The following is a 17,087-nucleotide window of genomic DNA, read 5'->3' as shown; positions in this document are numbered from 1 at the left end:
TCTGTATAAGTTCTTCTTTGTTCGTAGAATTGTTTCGATTTATAATATCTAGAGCAAATGCTTGATACTGCTAACTTTATTTAGCATTAGTAACATGCTAACAAACTGCTAGCTAAAGCATTTGTTTCTTTGCTCTGGCAGTTCCCGGAGTTTGTGACAACGAGGTGGGCTGTGAGACCCTAATGTGCTTCTATTTGTTACCAGATGTGTCTACATACATGCTGTCCAGTGAATAAACGGCTGGTTGGAGCCAAAAAGACATCAAGTGTGCCTGAATCATAAGTGTGCTAGCATGTTAACGTTAGCATTTAGCTCAAAGCTCTGCTGTATTCAAGTGCAGACTCACAACGCCACTAGCATGGCTGTAGACACTTTACCTCTGTACAAAAAAAAAAAAACACTAACACCCATCTGGCTTTTGTCCTTAGTGGGAAAGGTTCAAATCGCCATTCATTCCCAAGACAAATGACTCTACAGTAGTCACAGGTACTTATTTAGCTCCGATTGTACCTGCATATACACGCTGACTTTGCTCGATCACATGTCTTGGAATTTGGTCTGTTTAGGTTTGCAGGAGACGAGTGCACGTCCTGGGAAAACACATTCAGTAAGAGGCAGGTTGTCAGACTGTGGGAACAAATCAACAGACATAGAACACGAGTTTGAACCCAAGACCTGCCTGCTGTGTGGAGACAGGGACACCATGCTGTCCACTTCAATTAGAATGAATTGAAATGGGCTAGTTTTTCAGAGTTTAATTGTCATAATTTTAATATCAAAGGACGATATCATGTTGAGCTGAGGATTCAGTACATCCAAGGATTTTATGGAAACTGTGAACAAATTCAATAAATAACAGAAATGAAAACAATCACAGCTGGAGTTACACGGTACTGACAATAGATCAAGCCATTCCTGAAGTCATAAATAAACATTCAAATATTCATACAGACTTCTTTTTTTTAAACAAAGAAATCAACTATTTGTCTATTACGTAGTTTAAAACAGCATTCGGAATAGGGAGCTAGAACATAGATTTATGTACAGTTTCTGGCAGATATTCACATTCTATCAAAATAATCCGTTGAAATTAAAGCATTCAAATGTTGGTAGTAAAGCAGAGCTGAACACTGACAGTCTGTCTGCTGAAAACTTTCAGTTTCCAGGGCATCAGAGTGTGTTTCTGAGGATGAGTCTGTCTGGTGTGTGTGTTTGTAGATGTGCACCCTTCTGTGTGTGTGTGTGTGTGTCTACAGGTGTGTGCTGTAGAAGGCGGGTGCAGCGTAGCTCTGTGTCCCCAGCATGAAGGGGGACAGGACGTGGCTGGCGGTGAGGAAAGGCAGCTGGACCAGGCTGCTGGTGGGGTGGTGATGATGTCCGGCATAGCCAGCGTGCATGGCCAGGTGCCCACTGATCGGAGGGGACGGGCTGAGAGGGCTAAGGCTTCCCAGGCCTCCCCCTCCTCCCATACCTCCTGGTCCTCCTGTACCAGTGGGGGCGGAGGTGTCTGCTCCGGGGTTCTGTTTCTTCCACTTGGTCCGACGGTTCTGGAACCAGATCTTGACCTGGGTCTCGGTGAGGGAGAGCGACAGGGCCAGGTTGAGCCGCTCACAAACTGACAAGTAGCGCGTTGATTTGAACTTGTTCTCCAGCGCCACCAGCTGCTCGTAGGTGAAGGCAGTCCGGGCTCTACGGGGCTTCCCTGACTTGGAGTCAGAGCCAGAGCGCTTCCTCTTGGGTTTGCCCTGCGTGCCCTGGACCCCGTCGGCCTGGACATCGGTGATCTGGCCTGTGGGGTCTCCTCCGGGGCTCTTGGTGTCTCTGCCAGGGTCCTGGTGGCTGTGCTGGCCCAGATCTCTGTCTCCATTATTGGGCAGGGCCTCACTGCTCTCCTCACTGCTGTAGGGCCCGTCTGGAGCCTCTGAATCTGGGGTCCCGGACCTGTGGTAGTCATCTTCCTCTTGGCTTCTGTAGACAAAGCCTACCTCTGGAAATACACACACAACAAAGACAATGTCAGATTAACATCCACTTCATGATCACAATCTTACAGTATAGAGCAAAAATAATAAGATTTGCATGTGTGCGTGTATATATATACAGTGTGTGTGCGTGCGTGTGTGTGTGTGTGTGTATGTGTGTGTTGCTGCAGTTCCTCCAATGGCCACTATCTGACAGCCTCCAGAAAACTGCTGAACAAATGGCATCTGTGACACATGTTGAAGTGGAAATTCTCAGATGGCTTTATAAATTCCCAAAACAAGAGCTCAATTAACCCACTAGGGCCCCTTTGGATGCATGTGTGTCATTAGATGTTTTGTGCCCCAGAAACTGGACCACAGGCCCCAGGTTAGTATTGTGTCACTCAGTGTGGTCGTAGTTTGTGGTCATTTAATTAAACACAAATATGCAATAGAGATGTGCGCCGTGTCAGCGTAGTACCAACTGAAATAATGACGGTGTTAAATCCAAACTTTGAAACAGGGCCCCACTTCAAGACAGGGCCTCTATCATTTCAGTTCATATCGTGCTTTAGTGGTGTTTATTACCAAATGCATTTGCAATAAATCAGTGTCACCCTGATTTATTATAAATCAGGGACCTTCAGGGTGCCTGAGGTTCCCCAAGGCCCCCAGGTGTGAGTGGTTCCCAGTTGGTCATTCTGTCTTGCCCGCCTTTCTGGACGTGTAATCTGCAATACTATATGACAACTATGTTCTTTAGACATAAGGCTTGTGATTTAAGAAATGTGGCTGTTTGACAAGAACAAGACAACACACAATACAAAACAGTAATATGTGATCAACAATCAGCCACAACAAAAATGATTGAGGCCTTCAAACTTTCAAAAGACTTCCAGAGGAACTAATCACACAATGAGTCAAAGTGCTAAGTTAAAATGTCATTCTCTGTGAGTTGTTATCAGCCAAACATTTGGGGATCATACAATTAGGAGGAGGAATCTAAATTAACATTTGACTTTACTCAGCAGTAAAGTCAAATACTATCATAATAGCAGGAAGCCCACCCTGTCTTCATACATCCCCTCCAGCTGGAATACTATTATGATGTATTTATCCAAGAAAATACCCCACAAACGTAGAGTACAAATGCAGGAGAAGCATTAAGGCCCTTCTCATTTCAATTTAGATTATGTTTTGGTGTATTACCAAACGAATTCCAATCACTGTAAATGTGAAATTCAATTAGAGCAAAGCGAAAGCCACAAAGCAACTTCGGGCCGCTGAGGGTTTGGGGACGCCAGGGCGTCCGGCTGTGCCGTGTCGGTCATCCAGACTTGCTCACATGTCTAAAATGTTATGCTGAAGTGTTTGAAAAAATACATTTGAAAAAAAATATTGCAGTTGTGGTACAAGTGCAACATTAAAAACTGTTCAATAGAAGCATTCCTCATTAAATCTGTGACTTAAAAAAAATACATTTGCTCTCCTCTGAAAATCCATTGTGAGCATGTTTTATACTGTAGGACTAAAATAAAACTGAAATGAACAAATAATGTAATAATGTAATGTTTCAAACGGTCTGGTTTAGTTGGCTGAAATGAAAAAAAGCGTCAAGTATAAAAACACAATTTCACACCACATTTATTTTTTAGATGAAAAGAAAAGTCAAGTTTGGTAACGACATTAGTTTAATAGTCGGCCGATAGTTCCTTTTTTGGCTGCTCACAAATTTGAATTATTTGCCCCAAGAAAAAAGTATTATATTTTTTAATCTTGTTAGTCCATTCTTAATAATAGCCTCTGATTATTTAGCTCTTCCGGAGAACAACAGAAAACTGAGTTATAACTATTGGGCCAAACATGCTGTTATTAATTAATAGTTAATGGTAATTACGGTAATTGGAGTAATTATGAATCTAGAACACATATTTAAATTATCTCAATTAATTTGATTTTAAGTATGTTTACAATAAGGACCTTTACATACAGCTTTAAGTAGTCATCAATATGTATTTACTCTTTTGGGAATGTGACTGAAAACTAGATTTAAATAAAATATAAACTCAACATGTGTTTGACAAGATTGGAGTTATTTATAAAGGGCTATGGTCACAAAGTCTTGTCCTGTTTGTAATGTAATTATCCAGGCCAGTCTCAGTCGATAGGCCTGCTAGAACCTTTTGAACAACGGTGTAGAACAGAAATATGAAGGCGACCTTCAAATATGAAAAAAACAATCTTTGGATTTTTACCTCATGCCTTCTTTCTTTTTCTTTTTTAACTGCTTCAATGAAGACGTGGTTTTCTTTTCTTTCTTTGTTCTTTGGCAGAGAGGCCTAACAGAAACAGTTCTTGTCTTTTTTCTTTTCGATTTCTGATTCTTAAAAATATTTGGGTTATGAACGCCTTCACTGTAATCCCGGTTCTAGACTGCTTTACGGGCAAGCTGTGTCCAGTAATCAAGTGGCTTCCCACAATGACATGGAGTCACCAGCCAGTGGGGAAAAGCAACAAGCTTGGGAGGTCCGGGGGCGTAAAATATTGATGCGCTACATTTGCTAAAAATAAAGTTGGAAAAGATGCGTCCTGATTCTTTATTAAAAAGCTGAATAGCGAGTCTGATGTGCGTAGAGGTCTGGAGGTTATACTGTAGCAGCCTTGACGGTAACCAGTGAACGGCTGTGCGTAACGGAACTGCGCTCTGACGCCGCCCTTCTCAGAGGCTGCGGATTTATCAGCATGTCAGTCCTCCATGAAGTCCGTCTGACATTTGAACTTGCCACCGTAGTTCAGCCGTTACATAACCTTTTAAAACAAGCCACAATTTAAGCGTGCGCTCGCGTCTTAGGAGCTCAAACAAACAGCGTTTATGGAAAGCTGATCAAAAAAGTGACACTGCTCTCTCGCTGCGTCTCCATGTTTCATAGGGCCAACCCAAGAAATCAGATATTGGTAAAATATTGTGATGTGCCATTTTTGGATTGGTTGAATGGACGAGAACAAAATCTAATTATTATTATTATTATTTTATTTTCTTGTTGTACATTTGGGCTGAATGGATACTTGGCGCTGGTGGGGCAGTCGGAGCATTTGGCCCATTAACTCAGGATTTAGACTGTTCGGAAAACATCCCTGAAAATAAAGACACATATGGGCCCACACACTGAAAAGTTGCCAAATGTATTATTCCTTAAAACCAGTATTCACGCAGAAAATTGGATGAATGCAACATAAAAAGGGAAGATTAGTGAACAAACGCTGCACAAAAATACACCCTCAAAAGAAATCGAATAGAAAAGAAAAAATGACAAGAAGAAATGGCACGTGATTTCCTGAACTTTGATGAACAATTTTGAACTACAATTAAAATTAGTAAATACTGACTCGGGAATGTCCAAATAAACACAAAACATAGATCAAGATTTAGAGAAAGGAGAATTGTTTTTTTTTAAGTTGCCTAGCAGTTAATTCAGCAAACTGAAGTGGCCGTTTAAAGACAGTTTGACGGAGAAAAGAGGAAACAAACAACATTAACGCGGACACTGAGGAGCCTGGCTTTAAAGGTTCATTCCGTGTAAACTCAGACTTACTGCTCTGATATTCCTCCGCACCGTAGCAGCCTTTGCTGGGCTCCAGGCTGGGCTCGCGCTCCCGAGTTCCTCCTCTCCGGTTCTCCGCTCCGTACGCGCTCAGATCCCGCTGTTGGCTCGCGTGCTGCTGCTGTCTTCGGCTGCTCGTGAACTTGTTGGGGTCCAGAATGTCCAGTACGGAGAAAGAGGTGGTCCGGTGCCCGGTAGGGCCCTGGCAAATAACACATTGGAATTATTCATTCACAGTATAAATTACAGTTCGTAGCTCCATATTTTGTTTGCGCTTCTTGTATTTCTTCCTCGGCTCAGACAATGTGGACTGATCGAATTCACCTATTTTCAATCGAGTTATGTATTCATTTATAAACATGTAGGCTGTTGTGAATAATTCGCCATAATTATTTCAATCATGAAAAATGTTGTAATACGAATAAACACAAATAATAACAACAACAACAATAACAATAATAATAATAATAATACAAGTTGTGTATCCGTGAAATAAGGTAATTACATGAGTCTCACATCTGTAAATAGGGATAAGGTATTGAAGAAAACTAAGACCAGTGAGAACAGCACACATCAGCCAACAGACGGACATTTGTCTTCATTTATAAAGCAAACACACACAACGTGAGCACCAATCAAATATTTCCGATTTCCACTATGTAGCGGCCAAAAGGGTATCAGAAGGTGAACGACGTGTGTATGGACAAAAAGGAAGTCAACTTTTATTCTTATTATTTCTGGATGAAAATAGTAAAACAAATATGTTTTTTTAGAGTTTAATGCAAGCATTAATTTATGATTTCCATAAAATCCCCAATGTGCCTATGTGCACATCGTGTTTACTAGCTATGTGACATAGATATGTACACTGAATTTATATCCTTAAGATTTATGTTGAGCCAAAAAGGTGGCCACTATTTGGCAGATAAAAGATGGTGCGGTGACTCAGTGGGGCTTTGCACTGCACTACATCCTGGTTAGGATCACTCATTTATTAATGAGGCCAGTCTGGAGCATGTCGACATGAATAATCCCACATTAATAATATTATAATTCGCTCTTTGAATAATCCGAGGGAGGACCCAGCCTATTAACATCTGATAATAAGAGTAATCACTGTTATTATGATCAGATTTGCGATTAAGAGGACCAATCCTCTATTTAAGATACGCAAGAGTTCAGAACAAAACGACAGTTACATCTGATAATATGGGCCTCTCTGTGAGGGATTTCTCGAGAAATAACCACTTTCTTTAATTAAACGTTATTTAAACTAATAGTTCATAACTTTCGATTATCTGAGAAATTCCAATTTAAGGTAAATGGAAAGATAATTGTGTTTATATGTTGTAATTCAGATTAAATCACATCATTCTGAAATCGTAGAATTTGCATGTCTTCATTCAGTTTTTATAGATTCCAGCGCAATAGAATACAGAGCAGAGTTTACAGAAACAAGTACATTTCCCTGTGAGCTTTTTATTGAAACGCATTTGATGGTATATATATATCGTTTATTGTGATTGTTTCTCATCACATTACCGAAGCAAATTGGCTGCTAATTGTACTGCTATGTCTTAATTAAGGCCTCATCGCCCTGCTGCCACCGGACAACCACAACATGACAACACAGGCCCACAAGACGGAACACCATTATCATCATCCTCATAAAAACAACAACAGACACACAAATAAACATTCTACACATCACTCCTCTTGAAAATTATTTTCTCAGTCACGGTTCATTCATGGCGGTTATTTTAAAAAGGTTTTGTTTTGTTCTGCTGCTCCCCCTGCGCTTTTAATAAAAGCGCTTTACAAATCAAATGTATTGTTATTATATAGAAAAGAATAAAGTTTGGTCCCATGCATCTACCTGCTGTGGCGGGGCTAACACCGGGTGAGTCGGTGGAGGTTCCAGTTGGTTCTCCACGGCCTGAGCATCTCTGCCTCCCGCCACCGCGTTGGCGAAGAGCCGCTTTTCCCCGGCAGCACCTCCGTCCGGTATGTCTCCGCTATCCGGGCCCACCACGGTCTGGACCCCGTCCCCGCCAGGAACCGGTAGCGCTCTGTCCCGACTCATCACGGGCTGGACCGTGTCCGCCACGGGCCCTGCTACGGCTCTGTCCCGGCTTATCGCGGTCTGGACACCGTCTGCTCCGGGCCCCGGTACCGCTCTGTCCCGGTTCATCACTTTACTCTCCTTGTCCCATATATTAAGAATCCGACTTAAAATGAAGGAGTGGTTCAAAATGACAAAACGATTCAGACCAAACCGTTTCAGGGACAAGGCTCGGTATTCATGTGAAAACAACAACTTCACCCACAGGCCAGTTCCTGAGTCCCATCAACATCCAATGTGAGATGATGCGGTCAGCCCGTGAAAGTTTTCCACAGGCGAGAGTCCGGGCAGCTGAAGGGCTTTAACTGGATCCCGTGAAACTTTAAATTTCATCTCTCTGACTTCTTCTCTCCGGATCCTTTCCCTTCATCCTCCGCAATCACCGCGACAACACAACGTCTCCGGTGATCTAATGTCTGTCCGTCTTGTACGGTGCCGTTATCCCGTGTTGGCACACACACATTAACAGCGATCGGTGTCCCGACCTCCAGCCTCGCGCGCTCTGTCTGGTCACCGGTGGGTGCGCGCTCTGGAAGCTTGACAGGAGTTGTAGGCGGGACGGACGCTGATCTATCTCTCTAATAGTTCAAACTAGCTCGCGCCTCCTCTCTCTCCCTATTAGTTAAGCGAAGCCTCCTCTCCCCCGCTCTCGCGCGCACTCTCTCCTCCAGCTCATGCAGGTCTCAACGCCTTTTTTGGCTTTTAGCTGCCCCCGCGAGGACCCGCTATCATATACTCCCATATGTCGGTGTATGTGTGTGCGTGCGTGTGCGCGCGCGTGCGTCCACGCGTCCAGCTCCTTCCTTATTTATGCATTCCAATTCAACTATACGGGTTTTAATTGGCTACAAATGAATCCCACTTCCACTAATAGTCTATTATCTCGGGGCTGCGCGCGCGGAGCGGTGCGGTCCGGGCCAGTTCGCTATCCGAGCACGAGCAGAACCAGAGAGCAGGAAGCGCGCGCTTGCTCTTCCTCTCAGTTTATCCCAGAACACACGGTGTTCATTTGTTTACATGTACAGAAGTGAAAAGTTAGCAACTTGTACGCCTGTATGGAGCAGGCACAGGTATGCAGCTGGTTACTACAGTCACTTATTAGTTCTGACGGTAGAATCAGTGTTAACTATGCCGCACAGCTACAGTAGCTGCTGTGTTGCAAGGTTAACTGGCGTGCACCGTAATTGATGTGTCGCTGATGTCTAATGTGTCGCCTCACTCAGCTTTACTTGTGCATCCACATGAAAGGAGCCCTTATCTTTAATGCAGATTCCAGGGCCTCTCCTCAAAACTCAATTACAGCCTGAATAAAGCCCGTAATGTCCCTGCTGCAGTGAAATATTGATTCCTAATCCTTGGCAGTCATTACTATGCCAGAAAATAATAGACCACAGAATTGGATTTTGATTTAACACACGACGTGTTTATTCTAATGCTAGGGACTTAATATTCCGTCGACTCTCATGTTCAGCCACAGAGGAGAGGGGACAGTGATGGAGGCTCTGACGCCACACTTTTTATATTGTTGTGGAAGAAATTAGAAAAAGAGAGGGATGATGGGACATCTTTCCTGTCCTCCGCCCTGGCCCTAATACACAAGGTCAGCTCCATGTAATTGCCTTGCTCAATGATCCTTAGGAGGAAGAAATTAAAAGTTGAGCAAAATAATGACTGAAACAATGAGACATGATTAGCCAATCAGAGAGCTAACCCCATTACCTCGGCCCTTTGATCTACTTCCTGCTTCTGCCTGGAGGCTTTATGGCTTTATTTTAAAACAGTCAATATATTAACCAGATTTTAAAATATCACAGCAGCTTATTCACCTTGGGAAATGTATGCATTTTAACTGTGGTGGAAGAAAACTACAAAGCACTGCCAACACACTGCAACAGGAACATTAAACAGAAGAAGTGTTCAGGGAAAATATTCACTGTTATTCATTTTTTTCAGAGATGCAGAAGCTACAGCAAGAATAATAGTCGTACTAAAAACAATAATAATATACCACAACTAAGAATATTACTAATAAGCTAAAAACAATGATAAATAAATACTTTAAAATGATATAGTAATAATACAAATACCACAGATATTTAAAAAAAAAACGTAAAGGTACAGTATTGTATATCAAAATCTGCAGTAACATGACGTAATTTAATTGTGTATGCGCATATGTGTGCGTCTGACTGTGTCTGGAGGGAGTAATTGACTCATAATTAATAACTAATTTAAAGTGAGAATCTGCAACATGTTTGCAGCCATTTCTGCCTCATTTCATTATCGTTATGAGAACCTTTGCTCCTCACAATGATAGTAGCACCGTACCACACACACACACACACACACACACACACACACACACACACACACACACACAGTGGCAGTCCCGGTTCCCACAGTGTGTGCCAGCAATCCTAAGCCTCTCCCCCTCACCAGTCAGGATGCATGTGTGCGTGTGTGTGTGTGTGCGTGTGTACGTGTGTGTGTGTGATTGAGCCTGTGTGTGTCTTGTGTCTATAATTATTCTAATGAAGGTTAACGAGCTCAGCTCAGCCTCCTCTTTATTAAATTAATCTCAGACAGTAATGAATCATAATTACTATAATTAGCAGCTTGAGCTGCCTGATCTCACGCTGGTGGTCAGAGTGAGGTGATGATACCGAGGCTTCAACCTTTATCTCCTCATCCCTTTGCCGCCTCCACTGTCTCCGTCTCCGCTTGGTTTGAACACATACCATGTCCTGTCCACACGAAACATGTATTTAAATGTCTTGAGTATCCACTGATGCACTTTACGTTATTTTTGTTATTGCACAATGATCAATGTTTCATTGGATGCATTCTGAGGCACAGTTCTCCCTTATTATTGTTATACTAATATTAATTTTGTTCCTGCAGAATTCTCCCTATTATTTGTATTCCATGGTGTTAATTTGATACATTTGCTGGTCATATTTTAATACATCCAAAATTGTATACACTTTCTTGTGTTTTTGTGAAAGATTGCATATCTAATGGTAATGATAGTATTTTGTGTGTGTCTGTGTATGTATATAGCATCATTAAGGGAAATATGTTTTATACAGTGATAATAACAATATTTTTAGCACATTACTGCAGCAGAAGAAGAATCCTGCCAGTCATTAAGGGAAATATGTTTTATACAGTGATAATAACAATATTTTTAGCACATTACTGCAGCAGAAGAAGAATCCTGCCAGTCAGCATCAGTGCAGCAGTCACATTAATCTTCCTCAGGAAAGGCTTTGTAGTATACTTACATTTGATATAACAGTTACAGCTGAAGTGTCTCACAATCTAAATGTTGTTTGTGAGTCCTGTCAAAGCAGGATGGACTTGACAAGAAATAGTGACAGGTAACGCTGAACACTTTAAAAACGATTTAAAAAGAAATGTAAACAATATTGAATGCTGACACAAAATGTATGCTATCAACAAAACTACAAAACTGACATCTGTCCAAAACCACTGGCTTTCAAAACCCACATCAGTTTATTGTTTAACATATTGTTGAAATTATTTTCCCATCTCTGACTCCCTCCTGTTTTTATCTGTCCCTCTACTTTCTACTTTGTGTCTTTTCCAGGTTCTATATTTTAGATTAGCCCTCCTCCTCTTCCCCATTACAGGAGTAATAGCCCCCCATCCTCCACTAACACACACACACACACACACACACACACACACACACACACACACCCACACGCACACACCCACCCACAGTTAGACACTCAGATAACATCTGACCTGAAGAATTAATTAAATATGATAGCTGATTAAAAATAGCATAACTAATAGTGTAATATCTCAAGCTGTCGTCTTTAATAGTCAACATTGTGTGTGTGTGTGTCTTATCTGCTACAGACAGACGCTCTCACTATTGATTCCTGTTCATTTCAGTTGTCAGGCAGACCACTCAGCTCATCTGGAATCATTAAACTCTACTGTCTGCCTGTCTCTCTCTGTGTGTGTCTCTGTCTTTTTTTACTTTTATCCATCCATTTTTTACATTTCAATTCCAGCAATTATTTAAAAAAGGACTCGTGAAACTAGTGGAGCAGCATTGCAACCAGGCAATATTACATCAACTGATGAGGATAAGGATATCTTCTTCCTCCTCACAAACTATTAAAAACACATCAATGAGCCTGGCTGGTGTACAGTAACCTGCTGTTTCAGGGATTTACTGAGCCTTTTAAAAAACATGAGGCAGGCATTATTCTATATTTTCAACAAAATAATTAAGAATCAAAATCAAAATAAACAAATACAATAAAAAGACCAAAACCAACTACAGTATGTGCAGTTTGTCTCTCAATGCCCTTTTTACTTCTCTTCCCAGTCTGTGGCTCATTGGTTTCAACCGAAGATCCAGTGACCCAGTGCTAATTATGTTTCATAGTTTTTGGACAACAATGGAGATCTTTAACACAGATAAATAAGATATAGCATGCTTTGGATACACACAAAATACCTGATAGGAGACATTCAGTTCTGGTTTGGTTTTAACCAAAAATATTACACATTAGTGATATTGAGATAAAATACATGACCCATAACATTTTACTCTTAATTTGGCTCTCTCTCCATATTGTATAGTTAAAAACTAGTTTTAAACCGCCAGGGATCAACTCAGAGAGACACATTATTTCCCTTTTCAAAATGCCCCCTCCCCCACTGCTGGTGCTCTAGTGATCTATGTGTTCAGTCAGAGCCCTTATGGGCAGGCATGTGGGTGTTTGCTTTATTCCCAGTGAGAGCTTTGACTCCTCTGACTGGGCTATTCAATCAAAGGCCTTATAAGTGAATAATTACAGATGGAGAATTACACACTTGATGTGTTGTTGGTCCTGAGCTAAATGTGACACGTTGCATTATTCAAAAAATGTTAATGTGCCAAGTGACTTAAGCAGGGATGAAGTCCAAATCAATGGAGATATCAAATTAAATGAAATTTAAAGAATTACCAACCCAAAGAACTATCCTGTATGACTAGACTGTTCTCACTTTTTATCAGTTTTATTTTACTACGTTTTGCTTAGTTGACTCATTAAGTTGAATTCGGAGAGGAGAGGAAGAGATGAATGAATGGATAAATGGATTGATGGATGGGTGAATGGATACCTCTGCCTGGCTGATTTGCATATTGTGATAAAAATTTAGCTCGTGGTCAAATCCCCATTATTGTTTTTAATATTTCAAAACAAGTCCTCAGTGTGGTTCTGGTTGATCTAACAAACAATGACACTCAAACTGCTGACCAGGCACTGTGCTTGTATATAACACACGCACATGCACACGCACACACACACACCCACACACACACAGATGACCAGCAGATCAATATTTATGAGCTATCATGGTCCTGACAAAGCAAGAAAGTATGTCAGCCAATCAGCACAGTCTAAAGCTCAGAAATGCTTTCATATTGTCTTCTAATTGCTTAATCAATTGATAATTCATCAGCTTCTCCAGTGTTGCTATATACTAAATAATACTGGCATAATTCTGTCTACATAAAGCAAAACATCGGTGGCATGAAACTGAAGTTGCTGTTTGGCTTTTCGAGTAGAATGTTGGTGAGTGGTTTACCAATTTAATGGAACTCCATTAAATTGATGTCAAGACGGAAAAGCTGCATCCCTTTTTGAAATAGTCATAGTTATAGAATAAAAGTCAAAGCCTGAGGAGCTTTAGCCTATTGATACCAGATTCTACATTCTATAGTCCACTGTAGATAAAAAGACATGTAGACTCTGTAGAAACTGTCCCAGGCTCCCAGACTTCCGGGGCCCTGAAGGCCTCCTATTCAATTTGTGTCAGTTGCAATTAGATTAACTGTAAATTTGTGTGGAAATGCACCACTGTCATACTGGTTATGAACGGTATAACCATGACCAAATTAGCACCCTATCTTATCTTAAATACGTCCTGGTCACGCATTGAAACGGGGGGGGGGGCATAGATTTTACCGTTGGGTCAAAGAGCAGGTTAATCTGGGCATGTGTGGACTGGAAGCCTGCCAAGATTGGAGGATGGTTTGTCATCTTAGTCCGTGTAGAAATGCATGCAATTTGTGACAAAGGTATATTTGTCTCAGGTTGATATCTAGTTACCATATAATAACACGCAATAAGGTTGTTATTGGGTTATACCATGGAGGTTAAACCTCCATATAACCCTAAAACCCACAAATTAAAGCAAACATCGCGAAAACTTGAAAGAACATGGCGTTCCACCAATTTGAAAGAATCTCAGTTTGTCTTAAAACATATAAGAAGGCCCTCCGTAATGCCAGAGCAGCCTATTATTCATTGTAGGAGCCAAATTCAATGTGATGTTAAATATTCACTTGTATTTACATGGGTAACTGTAATCACTTCTGTTTGTACTTTGAATGTTACAAGGATGTCGTTATAATTTGTTATAGCAAGAAATACATGTAAGTGACAGACAACTGTCACTTTAAGGACACTGCGACAGTTACTGACAGTTGTGAGTAATATTTGAAGCAGTATGGAGCCGCACAGTTTTCCGACCGTGTTTTGAAGCGTGTTTTGAACATGTTATGAAACGTGTTATATGGAACGATCTACGTGGATTAAGTTGTGGATAACCTGTGGATACTTATAATATGTCGAAGTACTCAGCGTACTTTTAGGAAGAAAGGAAGTTGATTGACTGACTTGTACGAAGGAAATTGGATCAATGAAACACGTATCGCTTTCATCTACGAGCGTCGGTGTGAGCTATGTGCTAAGGACAAGAAACAACTAAAGGTTTACTTACTGCTAAAGATCTAGACGCTACACTCATCATTAATAGAGAAAAAATAATAACAACCCCATGTTTCTCTTCAGCACGGTAGCCAGGCTGACAGAGAGTCACATCTCGGTTGAACCGTGTATTCCTATAGACCTCAGTAGTAATGACTTCATGAACTTCTTCAATGATAAGATTATAACTATTAGAGAGAACATTAATAATCTACTGCCCTCAACCAGTACAATCTATCCTCAAATAGAGTTACCTTAGAAACAGTTGTAAACCCTGACATATGTTTAGATGGCTTTACTCCCATCGACCTTGACAAACTGACTTCAACAATTTCTACGTCTAAACCTTCCACCTGTCTCTTAGACCCTATACCGACTAGACTTCTTAAAGAAGTGCTACCGTTAGTTAGCATGTCTTTACTAGATATGATCAACCTGTCTTCACTAACAGGCCATGTCACACAGTCCTTCAGAGTAGCTGTAATCAAACCTCTTCTTAAGAAGCCCACTCTTGATCCAGAGGTGTTGGCCAACTACAGACCGATCTCTAACCTTCCCTTCCTCTCTAAGATCCTTGAGAAAGCAGTCGCAAATCAGTTTTGTGACTTTCTCCATCCATCCATTTTCCTCCGGTTATCCGGGGTCAGGTCGCGGTGGCAGCAGGCCAAGTAGGCTGACCCAGACTTCCCTCTCACCGGCAACATGTTCCAGCTCATTCTGGGGGATCCCGAGGCGTTCCCAGGCCAGCTGGGAGATGTAATCCCTCCAGCGTGTTCTGGGTCTTCCCCGGGGTCTTTTCCCAGTTGAATGTGCCTGGAGAACCTCCAGTGGGAGGCGTCCAGGAGGCATCCTGATTAGATGCCCGAACCAACTCAGCTGACTCCTTTCGACGCGAAGGATGACCGAGCTCCTTACCCTATCTCTAAGGCTGAGCCCTACGGAGGAAACTCATTTCGGCCGCTTGTAGCCGCGACCTTGTCCTTTCGGTCACGACCCAGAGTTTGTGACCATAGGTGAGGGTAGGAACGTAGACCGAGTGGTAAATTGAGAGCTTTGCCTTCCGGCTCAGCTCCCTCTTCACCAAGACGGTCCGGTGCAGCGCCTGCTTTACTGCTGCAGCCACACCGATCCGCCTGTCGATCTCCCGCTCCATCTTACCCTCACTCGTGTACAAGACCCGAGATACTTGAACTCCTTCGCTTGAGGTAGGCACTCCATCCCCACCTGAAGGGAGCAATCCACCGGCTTCCGGTGGCCTCATGGCCTCAGATTTGGAGGTGCTAACTCTCATCCCCGCCGCTTCACCGGACACTCGGGTGAAGAGAGGAGCAGAGCTGTCAACTGATCACCACCTGGTGGTGAGTTGGATGGCGGGGGACCCGGTTGGAAAGCTCCTGTGGCCGGAAGGTCATCGGTGATCAAATGATACGATTACAAAGTGTTACTAAGGTGTTCTGGTACCAGGTACACTTATGAGCCACCTTATGTTCGAACATGGTGTTCGTTATGGCCAAACTGTGGCAAGCACAGAAGTCCAATAAAGAAACACCATTCGGGTTCAGATCGGACAAGCCGTTCCTCCCAATCACCCCCTGCCAGGTTTCTCCATCATTGCCCACGTGATCGTTGAAGTCCCCCAGGAGAACTATGGAGTCGGTAGGCGGCGCCCTTTCCCGGACCCCTCCCACCGACTCCAAGAAGGCTGGATACTCTGAACTGCTGTTTGGTGCATCAGCACAAACCACAGTCAGAGCCTTGCTCCCCGCAACCCGTAGGCGCATGGAGGCGACCCTCTCGTTCTCCGGTGAGAACTCCAACACAGCGGTGCTCAGCCAGGGGCTCGTGAGTATCCCCACTCCCGCCCGGCGCCTCTCACCCTGGGCAACTCCGGAAAAGGACAAAGTCCAACCCCTCTCCAGGAGCTTGGTTGCAGAGCCAACGCTGTGTGTGGAGGTGAGTCCAACTATATCTAGCTGGTATCGCTCCACCTCCTGCACCAGCTCTGGCTCTTTCCCCGCTAGCGAGGTGACGTTCCACGTCCCTAGAGCTAGTCTATGCTGCCGGCGATCGGCTCGCCCAGGCCTCCCGCCTGACCCGCCGCCTGGTCTGCATTGCACCCAACTTTCCGGTTTCCCTGGTCCAAGCGAGGTGGCTGAAGTCTGTGGGCTACTTATCACAAGGGTCGTTTGGGTCGATGTACTTTCTACATCACGGTAGTATATTAGAGGATTTTCAGTCAGGATTCAGAAATCTGTGCTATTAAAATACGCTTTAATAGCACAGAGACTTCTCTGGTAACAATAGCGAATGACCCCCTAATTGCATCAGACAAAGGACTTGTCTCTGTTCTGGTCTTGTGAGACCTTAGTGCTGCGTTCAACACCATTAACCATTACATCCTATTACAGAGACTACAACATTATATTGGCATCAAAGGAACCGCACTAAGGTGGTTTAAGTCCTATTTATCGGATCGATCTCAGTTTGTGGAACTCTGTGACTAACTTTGGTGTGCATGAAGGATTCATCATTTACATACACAAAGCTTGGAACAATTCTATTCACCTCATGCTTCCTTTCAGCAATATTATCAGAAAACACT

At 42.6% G+C, this 17,087-nt stretch overlaps 1 protein-coding gene across 1 annotated transcript; it reads right to left on the bottom strand.

Moving 5' to 3' along the window:
• Nucleotides 1-1,250: 1,250 nt before the first annotated feature.
• Nucleotides 1,251-7,754, bottom strand: nkx1.2lb (NK1 transcription factor related 2-like,b; the record flags this gene model as incomplete). The annotated part of the gene is made up of 3 exons (XM_079269407.1): nucleotides 1,251-1,987; nucleotides 5,555-5,765; nucleotides 7,440-7,754. 3 exons carry the CDS (start codon nucleotides 7,752-7,754, stop codon nucleotides 1,251-1,253), a joined length of 1,263 nt encoding a protein of 420 aa, XP_079125533.1.
• Nucleotides 7,755-17,087: the final 9,333 nt, after the last annotated feature.

Source organism: Melanostigma gelatinosum (assembly GCF_949748355.1).
Source record: "Melanostigma gelatinosum genome assembly, chromosome: 5".
NCBI classification, from domain to species: Eukaryota; Metazoa; Chordata; class Actinopteri; order Perciformes; family Zoarcidae; genus Melanostigma; species Melanostigma gelatinosum.
This window is presented reverse-complemented; position numbering and strand designations above follow the sequence as displayed.